Here is an 18,791-nt window from a genome sequence, read left to right as displayed (position 1 = left end):
TTCTTAATGATGTAAAAAAGCTGGCTGAATGCTTCACTCCAATAGAAAACAATATGTTTACATGCAGTGGGGCCATGTGATGTCATCAATCACGTGATTTCAAGATGGAGGAACACAGGCTCTTAAAGGAAGCTGCGTCCGAATGTTTCATCCTATCTCCTTTCCTATCCACTTTTCCTTCACCCCTTGGATGACGTCACGGGGTTAAGGAAATGTGTTAGGAGATGAGTTAGGAAAAGGTGATCACGTTTGTTTTGACGATCGGAGGCACTTCCACTTGGTTCGACCGACACCATATAAACACTTCCGGGTGTCTTCTCCGTCCACTGCTGGGGGGGGAGAGAGCGCACTGCCCGGGATTCGGGTGACGCCCCCCGGTGGGTCACGTTGCTCGGCCGTGCCCCATGACGCCTCCGAGGGGCGGGCTATGTGTGTGAGGGTCGGTCGGTGGAGCTGCAGCAGCGTTTGAGGGACACAGGCTGAGTGTTGTTTTGAATGTGTAACGCACACAGACTGGCTGCGTGTGAAAGAGAAAGTGTGTGTGTGTGCGCGCGTGTGGTGGGAGAGTGCATGTGAAGAAGATGGCGGATGTAGGAGACGATGAGACTCGGACGGTTCTCCCTTCAGCTCTACGTAACGCTGCGACCGTCGGTCCCGCAGCGGCTACGGTTATGTCCGGTCCGCGGGTGGTGAGGATCGTCAAGTCGGAGTCTGGATACGGCTTCAACGTCCGCGGTCAGGTCAGCGAAGGAGGGCAGCTGCGCAGCATCAACGGAGAGCTCTACGCTCCTCTACAGCATGTCAGCGCCGTTCTGCCCGGAGGAGCCGCTGACCGGGCCGGGATATCCAAAGGCGACCGGATCCTGGAAGTGTAAGTCGGCTTGTACCCGTCCACTCACACCGGGGGCTTATCAAGGAGCACTGGCTGCTACCCAGATTAGCATGTTTGGCCTCAATTCCCCACATGTACATCAACTAGCATTCATTAACACGTATAGCTGTGTAATTAGTTGGTTTTGTATCTAAAATATATATTTTTAAAACACTTGTCTGTTATTTATGTTTCTCATTATCTGCAAGAGTTAGCCACATATTGCTAGCATCGGTGTTTTGAATCTATTCGTTTTCTCGTTAAACTGGTGACCGGCATTTGAATGTGTTGCAGTTGCTGTTGGTTACAGCAAACAATGCAGTAAATATTTCTAAAAATGCTCTTGTTGCCAAACGTTAATTCACATTTGATGGTGTACAAAAAAAAAATGATTTTAATGGATGCTATTAACAGGTTGTGTCCTGATAGACATCTTGAACATGTTTACTTGTTTAGGTTAACAAAGGATCGTCTGACTAAAATGATATTTAAATGTTGTTTTAATCTGATTAGTTTAACCTCTAAGAAGAGAAATGTTAGGATTACAAAATAGCATGCAACCACCAAACACTTTGGATATTGTCACCAGCTGATGGGGACACCAGTAGATACATTACACCGGTGTGTAGACTGGAAAGCTAACCACCTTATATAAGTTGGACAACAGGCTGTGCATGCTGATTAGCTTCGGCTAGCGTTAGCTTTGGCAGGGGGAGAAGCTGCTGCTTCAGTGCGATTTGGAGTCAAATTAAAGCCACGGTCCAGATTGTTTTGTGTTGTCATAGACATAATAGTTATGAGGAGTAGTTGTCACTTAAATTTAGCATCAGATATTTGAGTGTGAGCTTCATACCTCTATCACAAGGTGCATGTTGCAGCTAGTTTGACAGTGTGTGGTGTCACTGTGTACAGTATGGTGCTCGTATCTGTTATAGAGAAAGTATTGTGTCAGGTTACCTGTCGACATCAACATAAGGTTAATCTTCTGAAGCCCAACATAATAGACAAAATAACTCTCAAAACACATACATTTGCAGCAAAATGCATGAAGTACACAAAAAATTCCCCGAAATAACTCGTAAAACATAAAATAACAAAGACAGGCAGTCACACAACAACCACTTAAACAAACAAAATGACTGCAAAAACACACAAAACAGCGAAACGTTACAGAGCAGCTCCAAAGACACGCAAACTGCAAACAAACTTATACAAAATGACAGGAAAATACAGAAAACGACAACAAAAATACAGAAAGTGACCGCAAAAAACGCACAAATCGACCAAAACAGAAATGCTGGAAATGACAGAAAAATACACAAAATCAAAACAAGAACACAAAAAATAACAAAAACACACTAATGACTAAAAACTGAGAAAAGACAAAAAAAAAAAAGACATAACCCTTTTCCCCCTGTATTAATGCTCTGATTGGTCGTTATTCTAAATGCTGACATTAATGTTGATAATGTGGCCCTCGTTGTGATAGTTTCCATCCCTGTTCTACTGTATCCTGGTTTGTTAGGGTTTGGAAATGCTTTAGCCTGTACCAGTTGATTTGACGCAGGTGGAAGGCTACACTCTGGATAGTTACCAGTTCATCACATTGATACTGCAGTGGGAAATACAATCATAGGTGCTCTTGTGTACACACACACACACACACACACACACACACACACACACACACACACACACTCAGCAAAGTCAAGGCCAAAGTGGAATCAAACCCTGACCTTCCAGTAATGCTAACCTCAGCTCCAAACTTAAACCATCCTGTTACATTAAAAGTTTAAAATATCCATCATGGAGTTTACTGAGTTTCTTTCTAGCTTCAGTAGACAAAGAAGGGTACACTCTGAGATGTCGTCCATTGTAGGGCATGAACGCTCCATTTAGAAACTCGTAATGGATTCGGAATAAGTGGGAAATCACGAGTGTTAGAGAAAATCTAAACATGCTTAAAGCAGCTGGGGACGATAACAACTTTTTTCCCTTTATAACACAGATGAAGACAGGCTATGTTTCAAATAGCGTACTAACATACTACTCATATCAAGTGTGAAGTCAAAATGAGTTTGTAGTGCGTTACCATTTGAATGTATGAAAAGATTTAGTACACAAGAAATAAGCAGATACTGTATATACTATATCGGGACATTTCCTAAGTATGCATGGTGAAAGAAACACTAGTCATACTCAACCGTCCCATGATGCATTGCGAGCAGAATGTAAAAACATCCTTGGACCGACTTCAAGCTAAAAGTCAAACATCGCCTTTTCAAAACAAAAGCATCTCTTCTTGATTTCCATTAGTTTTTAACACTTTTGTAAATAGGGCTCTTGTTTTGAAGTTAACCAGAAGTTTGGCCAGTAGCACAATGGAGGGTCTCTGAATATCGCCGAATATAAATGTGTTTCCACGGGTTTTATGGATCAAATGAGCACATGTTGATATTCTACTTGGTCACTTTCTCGCTTAAAATGTTTTCAGAACTTTCAAAGGTGTAGAATTAACGGAGATATTTAGCCTCAGTGTGCTTCAGATTTTTGTCGTGGGTTCGAAATGCATCTTGGAAAACTTGGAAGTATACTTGGGAATGCTCATCATCCTACTATACCTATAGTATAAACAAAAACAATGGATTTCTGGTCAAAGGGTCATTGGACATGAAAAGTTTTATTGTGGGATTAAAAATCACATACAAGAATGAGAAGACGGCACCAAATTTGCAAAGTTTTTTTATGTCATTCTTACCATAATCTCTTTTGTTTCTCAGCCTGATGAGGAAGACAGTGATTCATTTGACGTTGTTTTTGTTCTGCTTTTTTGATCGTGTTCCTAGTGATGAGGTCACTCTGATGTCAGAAGTTTTCGGGTTTTTCCGTGGATGCCAAAGTATCAACATCGGCCATTGTTTTGCAAATAACTTTCAATATGTCAATGAAAACAGAAGAAATGTCACTTTGGCTGCGTTTCAGAGGGGACACTAGCATTTTTAGTGAATGAGAACAACTTTTAAAACAAGTTTAAAAAATGTTGGGATTTAAAGAAAATGTGCTAACTCCACACAGAGACCATGTCTTACCACAGAACTCTCATATGAGGATGCGTTTCTATTAGGGATGTAACGATTCACTCAACTCCCGATACGATTCGATTCACGATACTGGGTTCACGATACGATTCTCTCACAATTTATTTTACAAAATGGGACTGTAGTCAATTGATGACTGAAAAATATTCCTTTATTTTTTGGGGGGAAAACTAGAAAATACTGTATTATTTTCCTTTTATTTTTAATTGACAAAAGAATCCCTTGATAAACTATTCAAAACAATGCAATTTAACTAAAAATAAATCTTGAATGAAATAAATAAAGGAATAATACAAATGAAGAAGAAGCTTATTAATTGAAATTCTTGTTCTATAGCAAACAATGCAAAACTGCATAATAGTTCTTTTTCTTTTTAATAGTGCAACTGAAAATGTATTTTGTGCCTTAACAGTTTGACTTTAAAAAAAAAAACCAAAAAAACCGTCATTGCACTGAGTTACGTCAGATATTTGTTTGGACCAGCAGAGGGCGCTGGTACCCCAGTGGTAGGTTGGCATGCAGCTATTCTCAGTGAAGAAGAGATGCTATGCTAGCAGACAGAGCTAATAGAAAAACGTGACTTTTACAGATATTCACGTAATATTACAAATATTCTTTCGGTGCTGAAGGGGTAAGGAATAGTTTATTAACATGTAACATTAACATGTAAGAGTAGAAGGTGGCCAGAAAGCAAATAGTAGCAGATTCCGCCCGCCGGTACACTGCTGGACAAGAGAAGGCATAAATATATAGCGCCCTCTGCTGTTTAAAAAAAGTACTGCGATTCAGATTTCAAAGCATCGATGTCAATCGTGATACCTATGAATCGATTTTTTACTGCCTTACGATTAATCGTTACATCTCTAGTTTCTATTTCTAACCTCTACTCAGACAAGAGCTATAGATTTGAGATAAATGTCCAGATGAATGTGGAAAACTATCATTTCTGGTAGTTTGTTTACAATTAAAAAAATATCTCTTGTAGTTCATAGTCTTTGTCCATCTAGTTGATTTTCAAATGTCTTTTTTTGTCAACCTAACTTGACTATTTTGAAAAACTACATTTTTTAAGATTCTCACGTCACTGACTCCACATTGTTAAACCAGCATAATTTGAAAAATGGTTTGTAAATACTTGTATTCTTAAAGCTCTGCTGCCTTTTATATCATGTTTCAACAAAAGCTATAGATTCAATCTCATCTGTTTGTAAACACAGGCAACTTGGACAATAACTTGCATGAATTTGTATATTTTATTTACGTTTTGGGAGTAAATTGCTGCAATTAAATTGAGCAGAATTAACCTGAAGTGAAATCATGAATTTATTGCATTAATTTGGTAAACTTGAGCTAATTTTGGGAAGTGTTGAAAACAAGATACTGTGTGTACTTGGACTTGCTGAGGCATCAACATTATTTTTACTGAGCTTGTGTTTTTTTTTTTTTGTCCATTTTAACCTTTGGATCCTTCTTTGGTCATATGACCAAAACCAGTACTTATCATGTGACTTGGTAACCAGTTTGACTGTTCTGGAATCAGGCGGTCAAGTGTGTGTCATATGTCAGGTGTGTTGTTTCATGGATTTATTAGAAGATAGAGCAGCGATCCTGGTGTTTTATCAGATTGCCTCGTGGTTTTCTTATCTAAGGATCTAAGAACAGGCCTGAGTGTGGCTTGTGCAAACATTTCTAAAAGTCTTTCTGGAGAAACAGGAAAAAGTGGCGTCCGTCATGCCTCTTTCTATCGTTTTATGATTGAATTTTGTGTAAAGCTCAGTGGGGAGTTGTAGTTTCTGTAATAGTAGTTTACATGAAGTTGTTTTTGTATATTTTGAGCTTAAAGAGAATAGACAAAGACGGTTGTTCCCAGAGTCAGAACAAAACTGGGTAAAACTGCCTTTAAATATGCTGCCCCCTCTTCTTGGAACAGTTTCCAGATTGATATGAAACTAACAGATCTGGTCACTGTTGGATCATTAAAATCTTTGTTAAGGGACCAGGAAAGAGCTAGTCTTAGACAATGTGACTGTTTTTCATTCCGATGGCTTGTCATCTTGTTTTGAGCTGGTGTCTCCAGAACTGCTGGTTTTTGATGTATGAATGTATTTATTGTTGTTGTAACTTTGTCTGCTGTTGCCATGCCAGGTCCCTCTTAAAAAAAGAGATTTCTAATCTCAGTGAGGCTTTTATCTGGTTCAATAAAGGATATAATAATAACAAATCTTGGACTTGATGCCACCAACTTTATTCTCTACGATCGAATGCATATTTGGAGTTTAGAATAGACTCATTTTGTGCTTTAGAGCTAAAATCCTAGTTAAAACACACTCTGCACTAGGTCTGAGCAATATATCAAGATATGTCAAGTTTTCTATTTTGGCGATATAGAAAATGACCACCTATCATATATATATTTTTTAACTTGTTTTTATTTATACAATCACACAGTTTAAATTACATCATACAATATTTTATCATAGAGTGCAGTCAAATGGTGTGTTTTTTTTTTTATTACAATTTTAACATTTCTGGGATACATATTTCATAGCTTATTTTGTATAAAGATACTCGGTTTAGGAGTGGCTGCTTTCACTACTTCTCAGAACAGCATGAAAAGCTTAGTGAGATGGATTTCTGAGTGCTTCTTAACCCAGACCTTCCCCTAAACAAGCCACATTACAGAACTCACTCACACGTGCTGTCCCTTAGAGGAGAAAAAGACAAACAAATATGCTTGTGTGGCTAATTGAACCCAGAATTGTCTTTCTGGTGCTACTTTATTGAGTGGAAAATATTGAGATTAATATCGTGTATCGTGATTTTGAGAAAAAATATGGAGATATAAGTTTTGGCCCATATCGCCCAGCACTACTCTCCCTTTTTGTCTCTTTGACGTTTAAATTTCCCAGTCTGAGCTAGTTTCCTGCTAAGGCTGCGTTTCTGTTTATAGACAAAAAAAAAACCTTCCTCTTTTGTCTTCACCTCTTTCGCCCCTCCTTCCCCAAATGTAGCTTTTCAGCCGAATGCTTTAGAGGAATTCTGTCATATTAATCACCGTTCACACGTGAAAAGCAGAGCGATGTTGACATTTTTTCCATTCCGCTGTCATTATTCATTTGACTGGTCAGTTCAGTCCATAACGTTCACACTTATGAAACATGGCTCATAATGGCCATCGCTTGCCCTTTCCCTCCTTTTCTGTGCCTGTCCTGTTTCCTATGGGAGGATTAGAGAAGACACCTGATGCTTCACCATCTGCTCTGTGTGCAAAGCCACGAGGCTCCAAACTAAAGGAAAGCGTTAGGAATGATCTGGTTACACACAAGTCCAAACATAGGGAAGAACACTCACATATCAACATGCTGACATCTTTATTGCTGCTTTATTGGCCTGTGTTCATTGATGTCTCCAATGTTTTGGTAATCTAATTTTGACGAATATTTAAAAATAAAAACATGGGAATTATTTATTGGATTAAACCAGAAACAACTGTATCACATCCAAACGCGCCTAAGTTCCGGTGGAAATTTACTGGAAATGTTCTGCCATTTGCAACCTGAATCACTGCACTCCTTCCTAAAGTATGGAAATATATGCATTCTTTTAAATAATAATGCAAATAAGGTCTCAAACACTCGTCTTCTTCTCTCTACATCTTCCCCCATTTTTTTTAGCAATGGGGTGAGTGTGGAAGGTGCGACCCACAAGCAGGTGGTGGACCTGATCCGTGCTGGGGAGAAAGAGCTGGTTCTGGCTGTGCTGTCAGTCCCACCCCAGGAGGCCGATGGGCTGGAGGTGGTGGAGGAAGTCCAACCCAACTACGACTACAGCGACAAACAGGCCGTGCCCATTTCTGTCCCCACTTACAAGCATGTGGAACAGCACTCTGAGAGATTTGTGGTGAGTTTAAAACTCAAGCTGAGCTTATCAAACACATGTTCTACCACACGATCTGGTGACCATCAATAGCACTCATGTTCTCGCTGTGTTTTCACGGCTGCAGGTGTACAATGTGTACATGTCGGGGAGACAGCTATGTTCCAAACGCTACAGAGAGTTTGCCATTCTGCACCAGAACCTGAGAAGGGAGTTCTCCAACTTCAACTTTCCAAAGATTCCCGGGAAATGGCCCTTTTCCCTCTCTGAGCAGCAGCTGGACGCTCGCAGGAGAGGCCTGGAAGAATATCTCGAGAGAGGTATGAAGCCACATTGGCCACTGTTAGATGGTGTTTTTTTTTATTCTGAATTAATTATCCAGAATTAAATCATTAGGAATGAAAGTGTTCTGCTTCCTGTCATTCCGAATTGAGGTTTACATGGAAACACATTTATTCGCCTTTATTCAGTTCTGCTTTAGGTCTAGGGTTCTGATTGGTCAGGGGGCGAACGTGACGTATGGCGTCTATCGGGAAAAAACACAAAAGAATTCCTTTCTTTTGAGCTACAACATTGAAAAACATTGAATAAGTACTGTTTTCACGTTTCGTTTGCAGATGTCCGTGTGTGTGTAAATGTCCGCATTCATTATATCCATGTCTTCTAAGGCTCTTTTTAAATAAATAGTTTAGGGTCGAGTCCAACGCTTGTTTGGGGTGGCCATCTTGGATTATGTCGTCATCGTGACAGGACGAGCATGCGCAGAAGGACCAGAATTAATTTAAAGCAGAATTAAACGTTTACAAGATGGAGGAATTTTTCCATTTGGATTTCAAATCAGAATAAACCAGCCATTTACTGTACTTCGGATTTAACTTTAATACAGATTTTCATTCGGAATTAGGTGTTTACAGTGTTTAATGATGATTTCATTTTTATTCTAAATTTAAAGGTAAATTAAAGCTGTCATGTAAACGTAGTGAGTGAGTTTACGTGACAAAAGAAAGCTGTCTATCAGCATGTGCACATCACTCAGCAAAAGTTTTTCACATGATTTTCCAGCTGTCATCGGATGTTAAAGCGGAAAGTAAATATTGTTAACGCTGGTTACACACATGCACGCTGACATTTAGCCGCCCTTTGTTCAACACAATTGCTGTGACCTCTTCATCTCTGTTTGCCTCTAGTGTGCTCTGTGCGGGTGATCGGAGAAAGTGACATCATGCAGGAGTTTCTCTCCGAATCAGACGAGGTTTGCATTTCTATCACTAATACTGTAATAAATTGGACATTTAAATGAGTTATAAGGATCAGAAAACCCTACAAGTTTGACTACATTTTTTTCAAATGTAGTTTTAGTTTGTTTGTAATTCTTGTTGACTGGATTTACATAGTACAATTTTTAAAATCAATTACAATACATTTTAGGCGACCACATTTTAATTCCGGGTGACCCCAAATGGGGTTACAACCCCATGTTTGAAAAGCCCTGCTCTCATGATAAGATTTTTTGTATCTAAAAATAAGGCATAAAGCCATTAAAAACCTTAAATATGTAAATTAGTTTAAAAAAGTTTAGCCTTCTTACTGTGTTGGTGCCATGCAGGTAGGACTGATTCATAAATTGATTTCAATAAACATAAATCAAATAACAAAAGGTCTTGCATTTCAAGCTTGTTTTTGTTTAATTTTGTTGTTTTTTTTTTTTTGTGCAGGTTTATATTTATTCAACAAAATAAATGCAGCTTCTTGTGCGTTCTCGTTCTATTGTTCTCCTCTGTGTAGAATTACAATGGCGTGATAGACGTGGAGCTGCGAGTGGCCCTGCCAGACAAAACCACAATATCGATCCGAGTGCGTAAGAACAGCACCACAGACCAGGTTTACCAGGTACAATAACACAGCGTAAAGCTTGGAGCAGTAGGAGCTTTGTAATGAGTTCTAAGTGTCATAATACTTCATGTAGCTGACTTTGTCTTCTCTACACAGGCTTTGGTGATGAAGGTTGGAATGGACAGTATTATGGCGAGTTACTTTGCCCTGTTTGAGGTGATCAACCATACCTTTGGTAAGTGCGCTGTATATATGCCATAAGTAATATGTGCATAGGCTACGTATTGTGATTCCGCTTACTGTACATTTAGTAGTTATTTAAAGTACAAGTATACCCTAAAACCACTTTTTTCTGATGAATTCATATATGTTTATGTATGAAGTCATGCATTTTTTAATTCTAGTCCCACTCTTTTTTTTAGTCTAAGTATTTAAATTTAGCATTTTTAATTGTAAAATGTCTGAGTGACTGCCCTCTATGGGTTGAACGCCAGTTATTGCAAATTAATTTTGCTATTGGCTGAGATTAGATCAGTGACGTCACTAACTGGCACTGTTGGCTCCGCCCCTCCTTTAAAAGATGGGAGGCGGGACTAGTTTCCTCCTCTCACAGCCCTCAGTGAGCATTGATTGATGACTCCATATGGAACTGTGCAGTGCTGTGGGAGCGGGGCTGCTGGGACTGGGCGTGTCTTAACTACTCTAAGAGCAACGCACATAATAAAGACATTTATTATCCACCGTCAGAGTGTGAAGGGGGATATAGGTTTGAGCTCCGTCTGTCTGCGTTAAAAGGGCACAGCTTTTCTCAGAAACCGTTTAAGATACAATAATCAAATTTGTTGTGTGGCTTCAGGGTATCAATACCTTGATGAAGTTCGAAAATGAGAAGTGCGAAAATATTTTTTTTCTAGAGTTATTGCCCTTGTTCCGTTTTTTGAACTGTTTGAGGTTTCTTCGAAGGGGACAGCTTTTCTCAGAAACCGTTTAAGATACTATGACCAAATTCGGCGTGTGGCTTAAGGGTAACAATACCTTGATGAAGTTCGAAAATGAAAAGTGCACAAATATTTTTTCCGGAGTTATTTAATTTGTGCCATTTAACTCTGAAGCATCTTCAAAGGGGACAGCTTTTATTCGAAACCGTTTAAGATAGCTAGTAATTTTATCTTCTGATGTGATAATATTTTCTTATGTATAAATCTAAGTTCTTAGATTTCGTACATTTAGGAAAAGGTTGTGAGTTATAAAAAACCAATCTGGCGGGGGATGTTAAAGATTATGTCTTTTTGTTTAATTTCTCCCCTAGTGGCAGGTCAGCAACAACCTGGGAGTTTATTAATAACTCACTTTTTGCACCCTTCTTACTTCTATTTTTCTTTTGTCGCAGTGCGGAAGTTGGCGCCCAACGAGTTCCCGCACAAACTCTATGTGCAGAACTACACGTCCGCCGTGCCGGGGACGTGCTTAGCGCTCCGCAAATGGCTGTTCAGCTTCCAGGAGGAGGAGCTGCTCCGAGACAACCCTTTGGCACTGCACTACTGCTTTCACCAGGTCATAAAAATCACATTTCACTCCTTGTCTTTTTTCTTTTCTTGGAACAAATGTTCACAAATGTTCCTTTTGACATTTTTTTGTTGTTTACATTGGGTTTGGTTGTTTTATTTTTTTGCCTTTTGATTTGAAATCAGCCTCAACTCTGGACAGGTTCACACGTGCCAACATGTTTTATCACTAAAGCAGACACATTTTCCTGCATAAAACGCTAAACACTAAACTCATTTTAGTTCAGGACCCAAATACAGACGAGTTTGATCTCAAGTGGGCCACAGATTTTAGGTGGGAAAAAAAGCAGTTTCAACATTAATGTACCCTAGTTTACACTTCCAGGTATAAATTACATATAAAGTATATCCAAACATTAAGTGACCTTAAATGTAAACTCAATTATATTTCCTTGATATTATGAACAACTGTTATTTAATTTAGTAGAATAAATTGAGGAAATTTGCAGATTTTTGAATTTGTTTTTTTTAATCAATTTGGGATAATAAAAAAAAAGACTGCCATCATGAGATATAAGCATGAGAAATTTGTATCCATGTGTATCTGGAGGAGCTGAGATATCTACAACAAAATTATTTAGTAATTTACACAATGATACTTGTTTTTTTTGTCATTTTTACTTTCTCCTGTGGGCTGAATTAGGTGTTCTAAAGGGCTGGATTTGGCCCCCGTGCCTTGAGTTTGACACGTGCACTAAACAGTTTTAAATGGTGACCAATCAGTCGTGCAAACATCCATCTCATTGTTTGGTGCTTTCAAACCATCCACTGATTTTTCTCATAACTTACTTGTGAAAGGCCTTCATTTTTTGGTGTGGAATGTATTTCAAATTAAAAACCACTACATATATTTACCTTAAGTGCAGCCACACTGTTTGAACGTTCTGATGCTGTTTTTACCAGCGGGCACAAGATGACTATAGATTTCATGTGTAATCCGTTTTCCTTTGGGCCTTTCATTGATAAATGTTGTGTGCCCAGGCTCTGGACGATGTGAAGAAGGGATTCATAAGAACTGAGGACAAATCCTACCAGCTGCAGAAACTGGCAGAGCAGCACAAGATGGCCACGGTCAGTACCACAGACGCCTCTTTGTTTGGGGGCCCGTTTACCCGAGTCATCTCCAAGCCACTAAATACTAAACGTGGACAGAAAAGGCTACGATTTCTGCTGATTTATACTGATGTTTGTCAAACGTTGTGTATGGGCTTCTACTTTAACACATCACACAAGTGACAGTTGGTTTGAAAATCAAAAACATACAGAATCATAAATCATCTGACACATGTACATATTTTATATATTGCACATATTTTATGTTTTGAATTAAACCAGCTGAGATTTACAGAAGAAGAAGAGGGCCACTTTAAAAAAAACAACACAGAAAAAAGTCACAATTTTACAACACTTTTTAAAATCATATGGTTATCTTTTTTTTTTTTTAAGCCTTAACTTTTTTTCCAGTCCTGTTTTATTTATTTATTAATTTTTCTATTTTAATCTGTTAGTATTTTTGGAAGCCTGGTACGTGTGGGAGGAGCTTGCAGGTGTCCCGGAATAGTAACGGGTGAAAATGGAAAAAAAATCCAAAAAAAACAGGACAGTTAACTTAAAAGTTCATACAAAAAAAATCAAGACAAAAAATATTAAGACCAACAAAAAAAATATTAAGACTAATAATAATAATAATAAAAATTATTAGGACAAAAAAAGATGAAGACAAAAAAAGATAACCATATGATTTAAAAACGTGTTTTTTAATTGTTTTTTTTTTTTTTTTTCTCTCACAACTGGATTTGTTTTTTTTTTCAGTACAAAACCTGAACCTTAAAAAATCCACTTTGCAACAATAATGAAAAAACAAGCAAAAAACAGTTTTCTTAAAGCAAACGCACACATGTGACTTTGAGTTGTGCTTTGATCCCTTCCAGTACCTGAGCCTGCTGCGGACGTGTGAGGGCTACAATGAGGTGGTGTTTCCCCACTGCTCATGTGACTCTAGAAGAAAAGGCCACGTTATCACAGCCATCAGCATCAATCACTTCAAGCTGCACGCCTGCACCGAGGACGGCGTGCTGGAGGTGAGCGCCTCCGTGCACGCTGTGAGGAAAAAGAAAAAAAACCCATGTTTGTTTTTCCTTAAAGCACAAAACGTGTTGATTCATGCAACAGTTTGGTTATTAAATCTATGCCAGATTTTCCTCCTCCCTGTAAATCTAAAATCTACCAACTGGGAGGTAAATATTATCTGTTTTTTCAGAACCAGGTCATCGCCTTCGAGTGGGCAGAGATGCAGCGCTGGGACACGGACGAGGAGGGGATGGCGTTCTGCTTCGAGTACGCACGAGGAGAGAAGAAAGCTCGATGGGTCAAGATCTTCACTCCATATGTGAGTTAGCATGTTAGCTTGTTGTTTAGATATGCTAACATATTATTGAATTATTATATCTGACATTAAACCAGGGGTGTCAAACTCAGGGGCCAAATACAGACCAGTTTGAGCGCAAGTGGGCCACAGATTGTTTTTGGGGGAAAAAAGAGTAAATTTAACATTAATGTGCCCTGGTTTTCACTCCATGTATAAAATATATATAAATGATAAAGTATGTCAGTCCATTCAGGATCTTCACTTAAATTTCCCTGACTTTGGGGAAATTTTGTGGACTAATTTGAGCAAAATTTGCCAGATTTTTAAAAATGTAGTTCTTTCAACTAGTAGTGCACGATTGCAATTTTCTGGCCGATCACCGATTTGTTTTTTTTTTTTTTTTTTTTTTTTTAAAAGCCTCACCGGCACCGATAGCGATTTTGGCCAATTCCGATTTTTTTCATAACTGACATCATACAACTTGAATGTTTCAAATTGATTATATTGTAAAACATTCAACAATACCTGTGAAACAATACAAACGTGTTGTTTTAACTGCACATGTAAATTAAAAGTTTAGAACATTGCTGTCCAAAATACTAAATTATATCTTTTTCTTTAGGCTTTCATTTTTCACATTTTAAAAACAAACAAAACGTGTCCAACAAGGTTCCACTGTGAGCTGTTTGGAGCTCTTTGACTAAAATAAAGTGCACAGCAGTATTTTGGTTTTACAAATAAAGAAAATCACAGGGTTTGGGGTAGATGATATAATAATAATCTACAGGACAAACTTAAGTGTCTTGAGTTTTAAGTTTCCTTAAATGTCCAAATGCAGCAGTTTTGTGTATATTTAAATGTAAAAATATTATTCTAAAAATAACTTGCAACAGCTGACAGGACAAAAGCTAAATCAATAATAAATAATTAAGTGCATCATGTTCAACGTAAAACTGCAGAACTGCCGACATGCTAAGCTAACGGCTCCTCCGGCTGTTGTTGTTTTGTGTCAATAGAGGCATGCGCAGCACACATGAGCTGGTGGGCGGGTCTGTCAGTCAACTCACAGCAGAACGGGACAGTAGCTGACTTTATGACGGACTTTTCAACCTAGAAAAGATCGGTGGAAAAGATCGGTTTCATATGCAGAGATCGGCCGATCGCCAATCCCCCAAAATCATGGAAATCGACACCGATCGGTGCATCCTTACTTTCAACAATTTCAAACTAAAAAACACTGCCGTCACATCAAATAAGAACTGAAAAAAAAGCTCTGCAAATATTGTGGATTTTTGATTGAATTTTTGTATGTGGAGAGCTGAGATATCTACAACTGAATTATTTGGGAATTTACATAATGTTTCATGTTTTTTTCTATCATTTTTACTTTCTCGAGCGGGCCAAATTTGATGCTCTAAAGGGCCGGATTTGTCCCCCGGGCCTTGAGTTTGACACACTTGTATTAAACAATCAATTTTAATGTGCACAGGTAATGTTGAGACCCATCCATCATGACAACTAATTATATTATCTGACATTAAGTAATGCATGACTGTAGAGAGCAATTGTGATCGCGTAATTGATAATTAATTACAATTATGATGTTATTATAACTAATTGAGTAGTAGTAGTAATGATCATAATTCAGCTGTAAATTAACATGGATAATTGAGGTCGTAATTGTAATTTTAAAATGTAATTGGCCCCAACCCTGGCAGAGAGAATGAATAAAAAATATTGATAATCTTGATATAATGAAATCAAAAAAACATTTTTTAAATTTGTTTGACCATAATGAATGTATATTCCTGTAATTCTAATCAAATCTTTACAACAAACTCCTTTTTAAACTGTGCATTTCCACTCTGAGGATCCATTCTGTTGCACTGAAAACATGCATTGCTTTGCTTTTTCTCCCAGTTTAACTACATGCACGAGTGCTTTGAACGGGTCTTTTGTGAGCTGAAGTGGAGGAAACAGGTAAGGGCCACTCCTTTCCTCTCCCACTGCAGGAAGCACAACATCTGAATGTCTAACTCTGGCCTATTCTTAGCTTTTCCTTTACATATGCACAAAGGGTTTTCTTTAACTCCTGCATGTGTTGCTCATGTGTTCAGGTAGAAGAAGAAGCTTCTGATAAAGACAACAAAAACTGCACTAACACCGGTAAGCACGACAGCACCACTCGGCTGAAAAAATAAAAAATAAAGCTCATAATGCCAAGGTCAGAAACAGGCTTAACAAATGCAGTAATTCTCTATTAGTGAAGAATACAAATCATTGTGCCCAGAGTTTGAGAGATGACTCAACACAGGCCAATGTCTTTGTAGTTTTTTAAACACATGATGCCGTACACAGTCATGTGACTAGAGCATAAATCTGTTCCTGTCAAACACGTGAAAGAACTGCAGGAGGAGCCACGTGAAATGTTATCATCCATCTCTAGAGACACACATGTACAAAGGAGGCTGAAACTATTCCAATTATGTGAGTAATTGTATGTGTGCAAAAGCACGATGGGGTTACATTCCTTATCTTTATCTGTGAAATGGAATTTATCTTGTGTGAAGCCGATCTGGCGTCGACTTTTCGAAACAATGTCGACCAATGAGAGCACTCGTAGTGTTTCACTTCTCAAATTCTTAAAGCTGTGGTCCGCTTTTGGTATCGTTTCCAGCAGAAGTGTGAGGTTTTTTTGACACGCCTGGGAAAGATTTTTGTGTTTATTGCAATGACTCGATTAACTCTGGATAATGTTGATATAAACCTCTTTTGTTTACCGAAAGAGGATGAAAACATTTGTGACCTGAAAAATGATCTATGATCAGTTCCAACTCTGTGGTTTGGTAGTAGACAATGAAGCAGAAGGTCCCTCCTTTATCCAGCTTTGATTGGCGAGGGTCCCAAACTGTTTGATATCACTCATTTCTACAGGCTTTACAATGCTTCACAACACATTCCGATTGGTCAATGCATTGCTGAATAACTCCCATGTGTAACAGCATCAAAGAGTGGAACGAAAAATAGCATTACGCATGGCACAGCAGAAAGTTGAATAAAAATTGACGTGTTTATTTCAAGTTAAATTGCAACACCTAGTGGTCAAACATAAAACCATTATAGTTTCACACTTGTTTTCAAAACTTTGGCACAGTTGTGGCAAAGTGGGCTTCTGCCTGAACTTTGTTGCACAAAAACATGTGTATCTTTGACCTATTGGTTACTATCACCAACCATATATTAGCTCAATTATTTCTGCTTTTGTAACCTTCCCTACTGAGAATTGGCTTCATATTTAATGCAAATCTCGAGTTTTTTTTTTTTTGGGCATACTACAGATTTCTGTATTTAAAACTTGATTTATTGTCACTCAGTATCATATATTTCCAAAATGTCACATCACCTGTAACCACTAAGGGCCCTACTTCATTCTGAACAAAAATTAGCCATGTAGGTTTTATAGATGAGAGAAAAACTTTTTTTGTTATGGGTTTGTGATTTTCAGAGAAAAGTGGCTGTGGCTTAAGAGGATAAAACATCTTCACCCTCTAAACCTCTTTTCCAGAGTTTCTCCCTCCGCTGGAGACACAGCAGAAAGGATGGCGCCACTTAGGGGGGGAGATTGCAACTTCCTAAAACATGTGGTCACTTGAACTTGAAGCCGCCCACTTGGATTCATCGCAGCCTCCCCCCCCTTCAGAGAGAGCGCCCACCGACACACACTGACCTGAGCCACAGACTGGGGCCATCCTGGGGCCACATATCAAACATGAAAACATCCCAGAACGCAGGCGGCGAGAAGATCAATGAGGGGAAACGGACTAAAGTTGAGTCTCGCATCACTAACTGGTCTCCGTAGCGTCTTTTTTCCTTAATGGCCACACACCAGCAGATGGTTTCCATTGGTGGACATTTGACACGTGAGTACTGAGTGATGGGTCGTAGAAAAAAACAAAGACATCTGCACACGAATGGGACCTAGATGGACCCTCATCGATCTCATCCACGGAACTGAGCTCAGTTTAAAGATTGAACACGGACACAGAATTATTTTCCAACATTTTTCACACTCGGTGAAGAACAAAAAAGAAAAGAAGCAAAGTCGTGCTTTCCACTGATGCTGGATGTGTGTAGCCTTTGTCTGAGAACATCTGTGGGGACAGATGTTTGTGATTGTTTGATGAAATATAGATTAATATAAAAGCTCTAATTATTTGTTTCTTACTTAACACGATGAAATACTAAATCACTGAAGCAGGTCATTTTAATCCTCATTTTTCACGTCTAACGGCGAACTGGCGTCTTTGTGCAGTTGTCACTGTGTGTGTGTGTGTGTGTGTGTGTGTCCATGTCAGAGGGTTGGAGCTCCATGCAGGGAGTTTTATTTGGACTAAAGCTCTTTAGTGTATTTAGCATCACTCCTCATTTTTCAGTCCAGCCAGCAGGGGGCAGCAAAGCAGCAGAAACGCCAGGTTGTGCATTTTGTGAAGCAAAAGATGTTTTTAGAGTTTCTCAAAGTGACCCCAGCTGACCCTAACCCAAAAAAAACTATCACTCCTTTGCAGATTACACGTGCACGTGACTGTGCATCCATCGTGATATTGATCTGAGTGAATGAAGCTTGTTTTGTGTTTGTGGGATCAGAGTATTCATGCTGAAGTTACACAAACACTTTGTTTTGGTCTCTAACAAACTTTGATGATGATAGTGATTCTCTCACTAAGGGCTCATCTTTCTAAGGCTTCACTACTTTAGACGACAACCAAAAATCTACGACCATTCGCAGTGTTTTCTATTCATGCTTAATAAAAATTAAAAAAAAGCACAGCAGGAAGATTAACGAGGTTGAAATAGATTTTTTAACTCCTCAGATTGATGATTTTATCCGTTTATATGTCGTTAGTTCCTCGTTCTCTGTGAGGATACGTTTGCATGTGTATCCTCTGTTTATCGCTGATAAGCTTTTAGCCTCTGATTGACAATACTGGCCCTTTAGAGCATCACATTCAGCACGCTCATGAGAGTAAAAATGACAGAAAAAAACATGAAAGATTTTGTAAATTGCCAAATAATTCAGTTGTAGATATCACAGCCCCTCCAAATACAAAAAACTCTATTAAAATCCACAATATTTGCTTATATCACATGACGGCATTCATTTTTAATCTCAAATTGTTGAA

At 38.6% G+C, this 18,791-nt stretch overlaps 1 protein-coding gene across 1 annotated transcript; it reads left to right on the top strand.

Annotated features, from left to right (window-relative positions):
- The first annotated feature begins 247 nt into the window (after positions 1 to 247).
- On the top strand, positions 248 to 18,171 carry snx27a (sorting nexin 27a). Its single transcript, XM_028461066.1, has 13 exons — positions 248 to 871; positions 7,644 to 7,869; positions 7,973 to 8,165; positions 9,033 to 9,097; positions 9,631 to 9,735; positions 9,835 to 9,913; positions 11,069 to 11,232; positions 12,225 to 12,314; positions 13,175 to 13,324; positions 13,504 to 13,632; positions 15,532 to 15,591; positions 15,729 to 15,777; positions 17,177 to 18,171. Exons 1-13 carry the CDS (start codon positions 582 to 584, stop codon positions 17,245 to 17,247), a joined length of 1,671 nt encoding a protein of 556 aa, XP_028316867.1. The 5' UTR covers positions 248 to 581; the 3' UTR covers positions 17,248 to 18,171.
- Positions 18,172 to 18,791: the final 620 nt, after the last annotated feature.

Source organism: Gouania willdenowi, chromosome 11 (assembly GCF_900634775.1).
Source record: "Gouania willdenowi chromosome 11, fGouWil2.1, whole genome shotgun sequence".
NCBI lineage: Eukaryota > Metazoa > Chordata > Actinopteri > Blenniiformes > Gobiesocidae > Gouania > Gouania willdenowi.
Note: the sequence above shows the minus strand (reverse complement) of the source record. Positions and strands in the feature narration are given on the sequence as shown.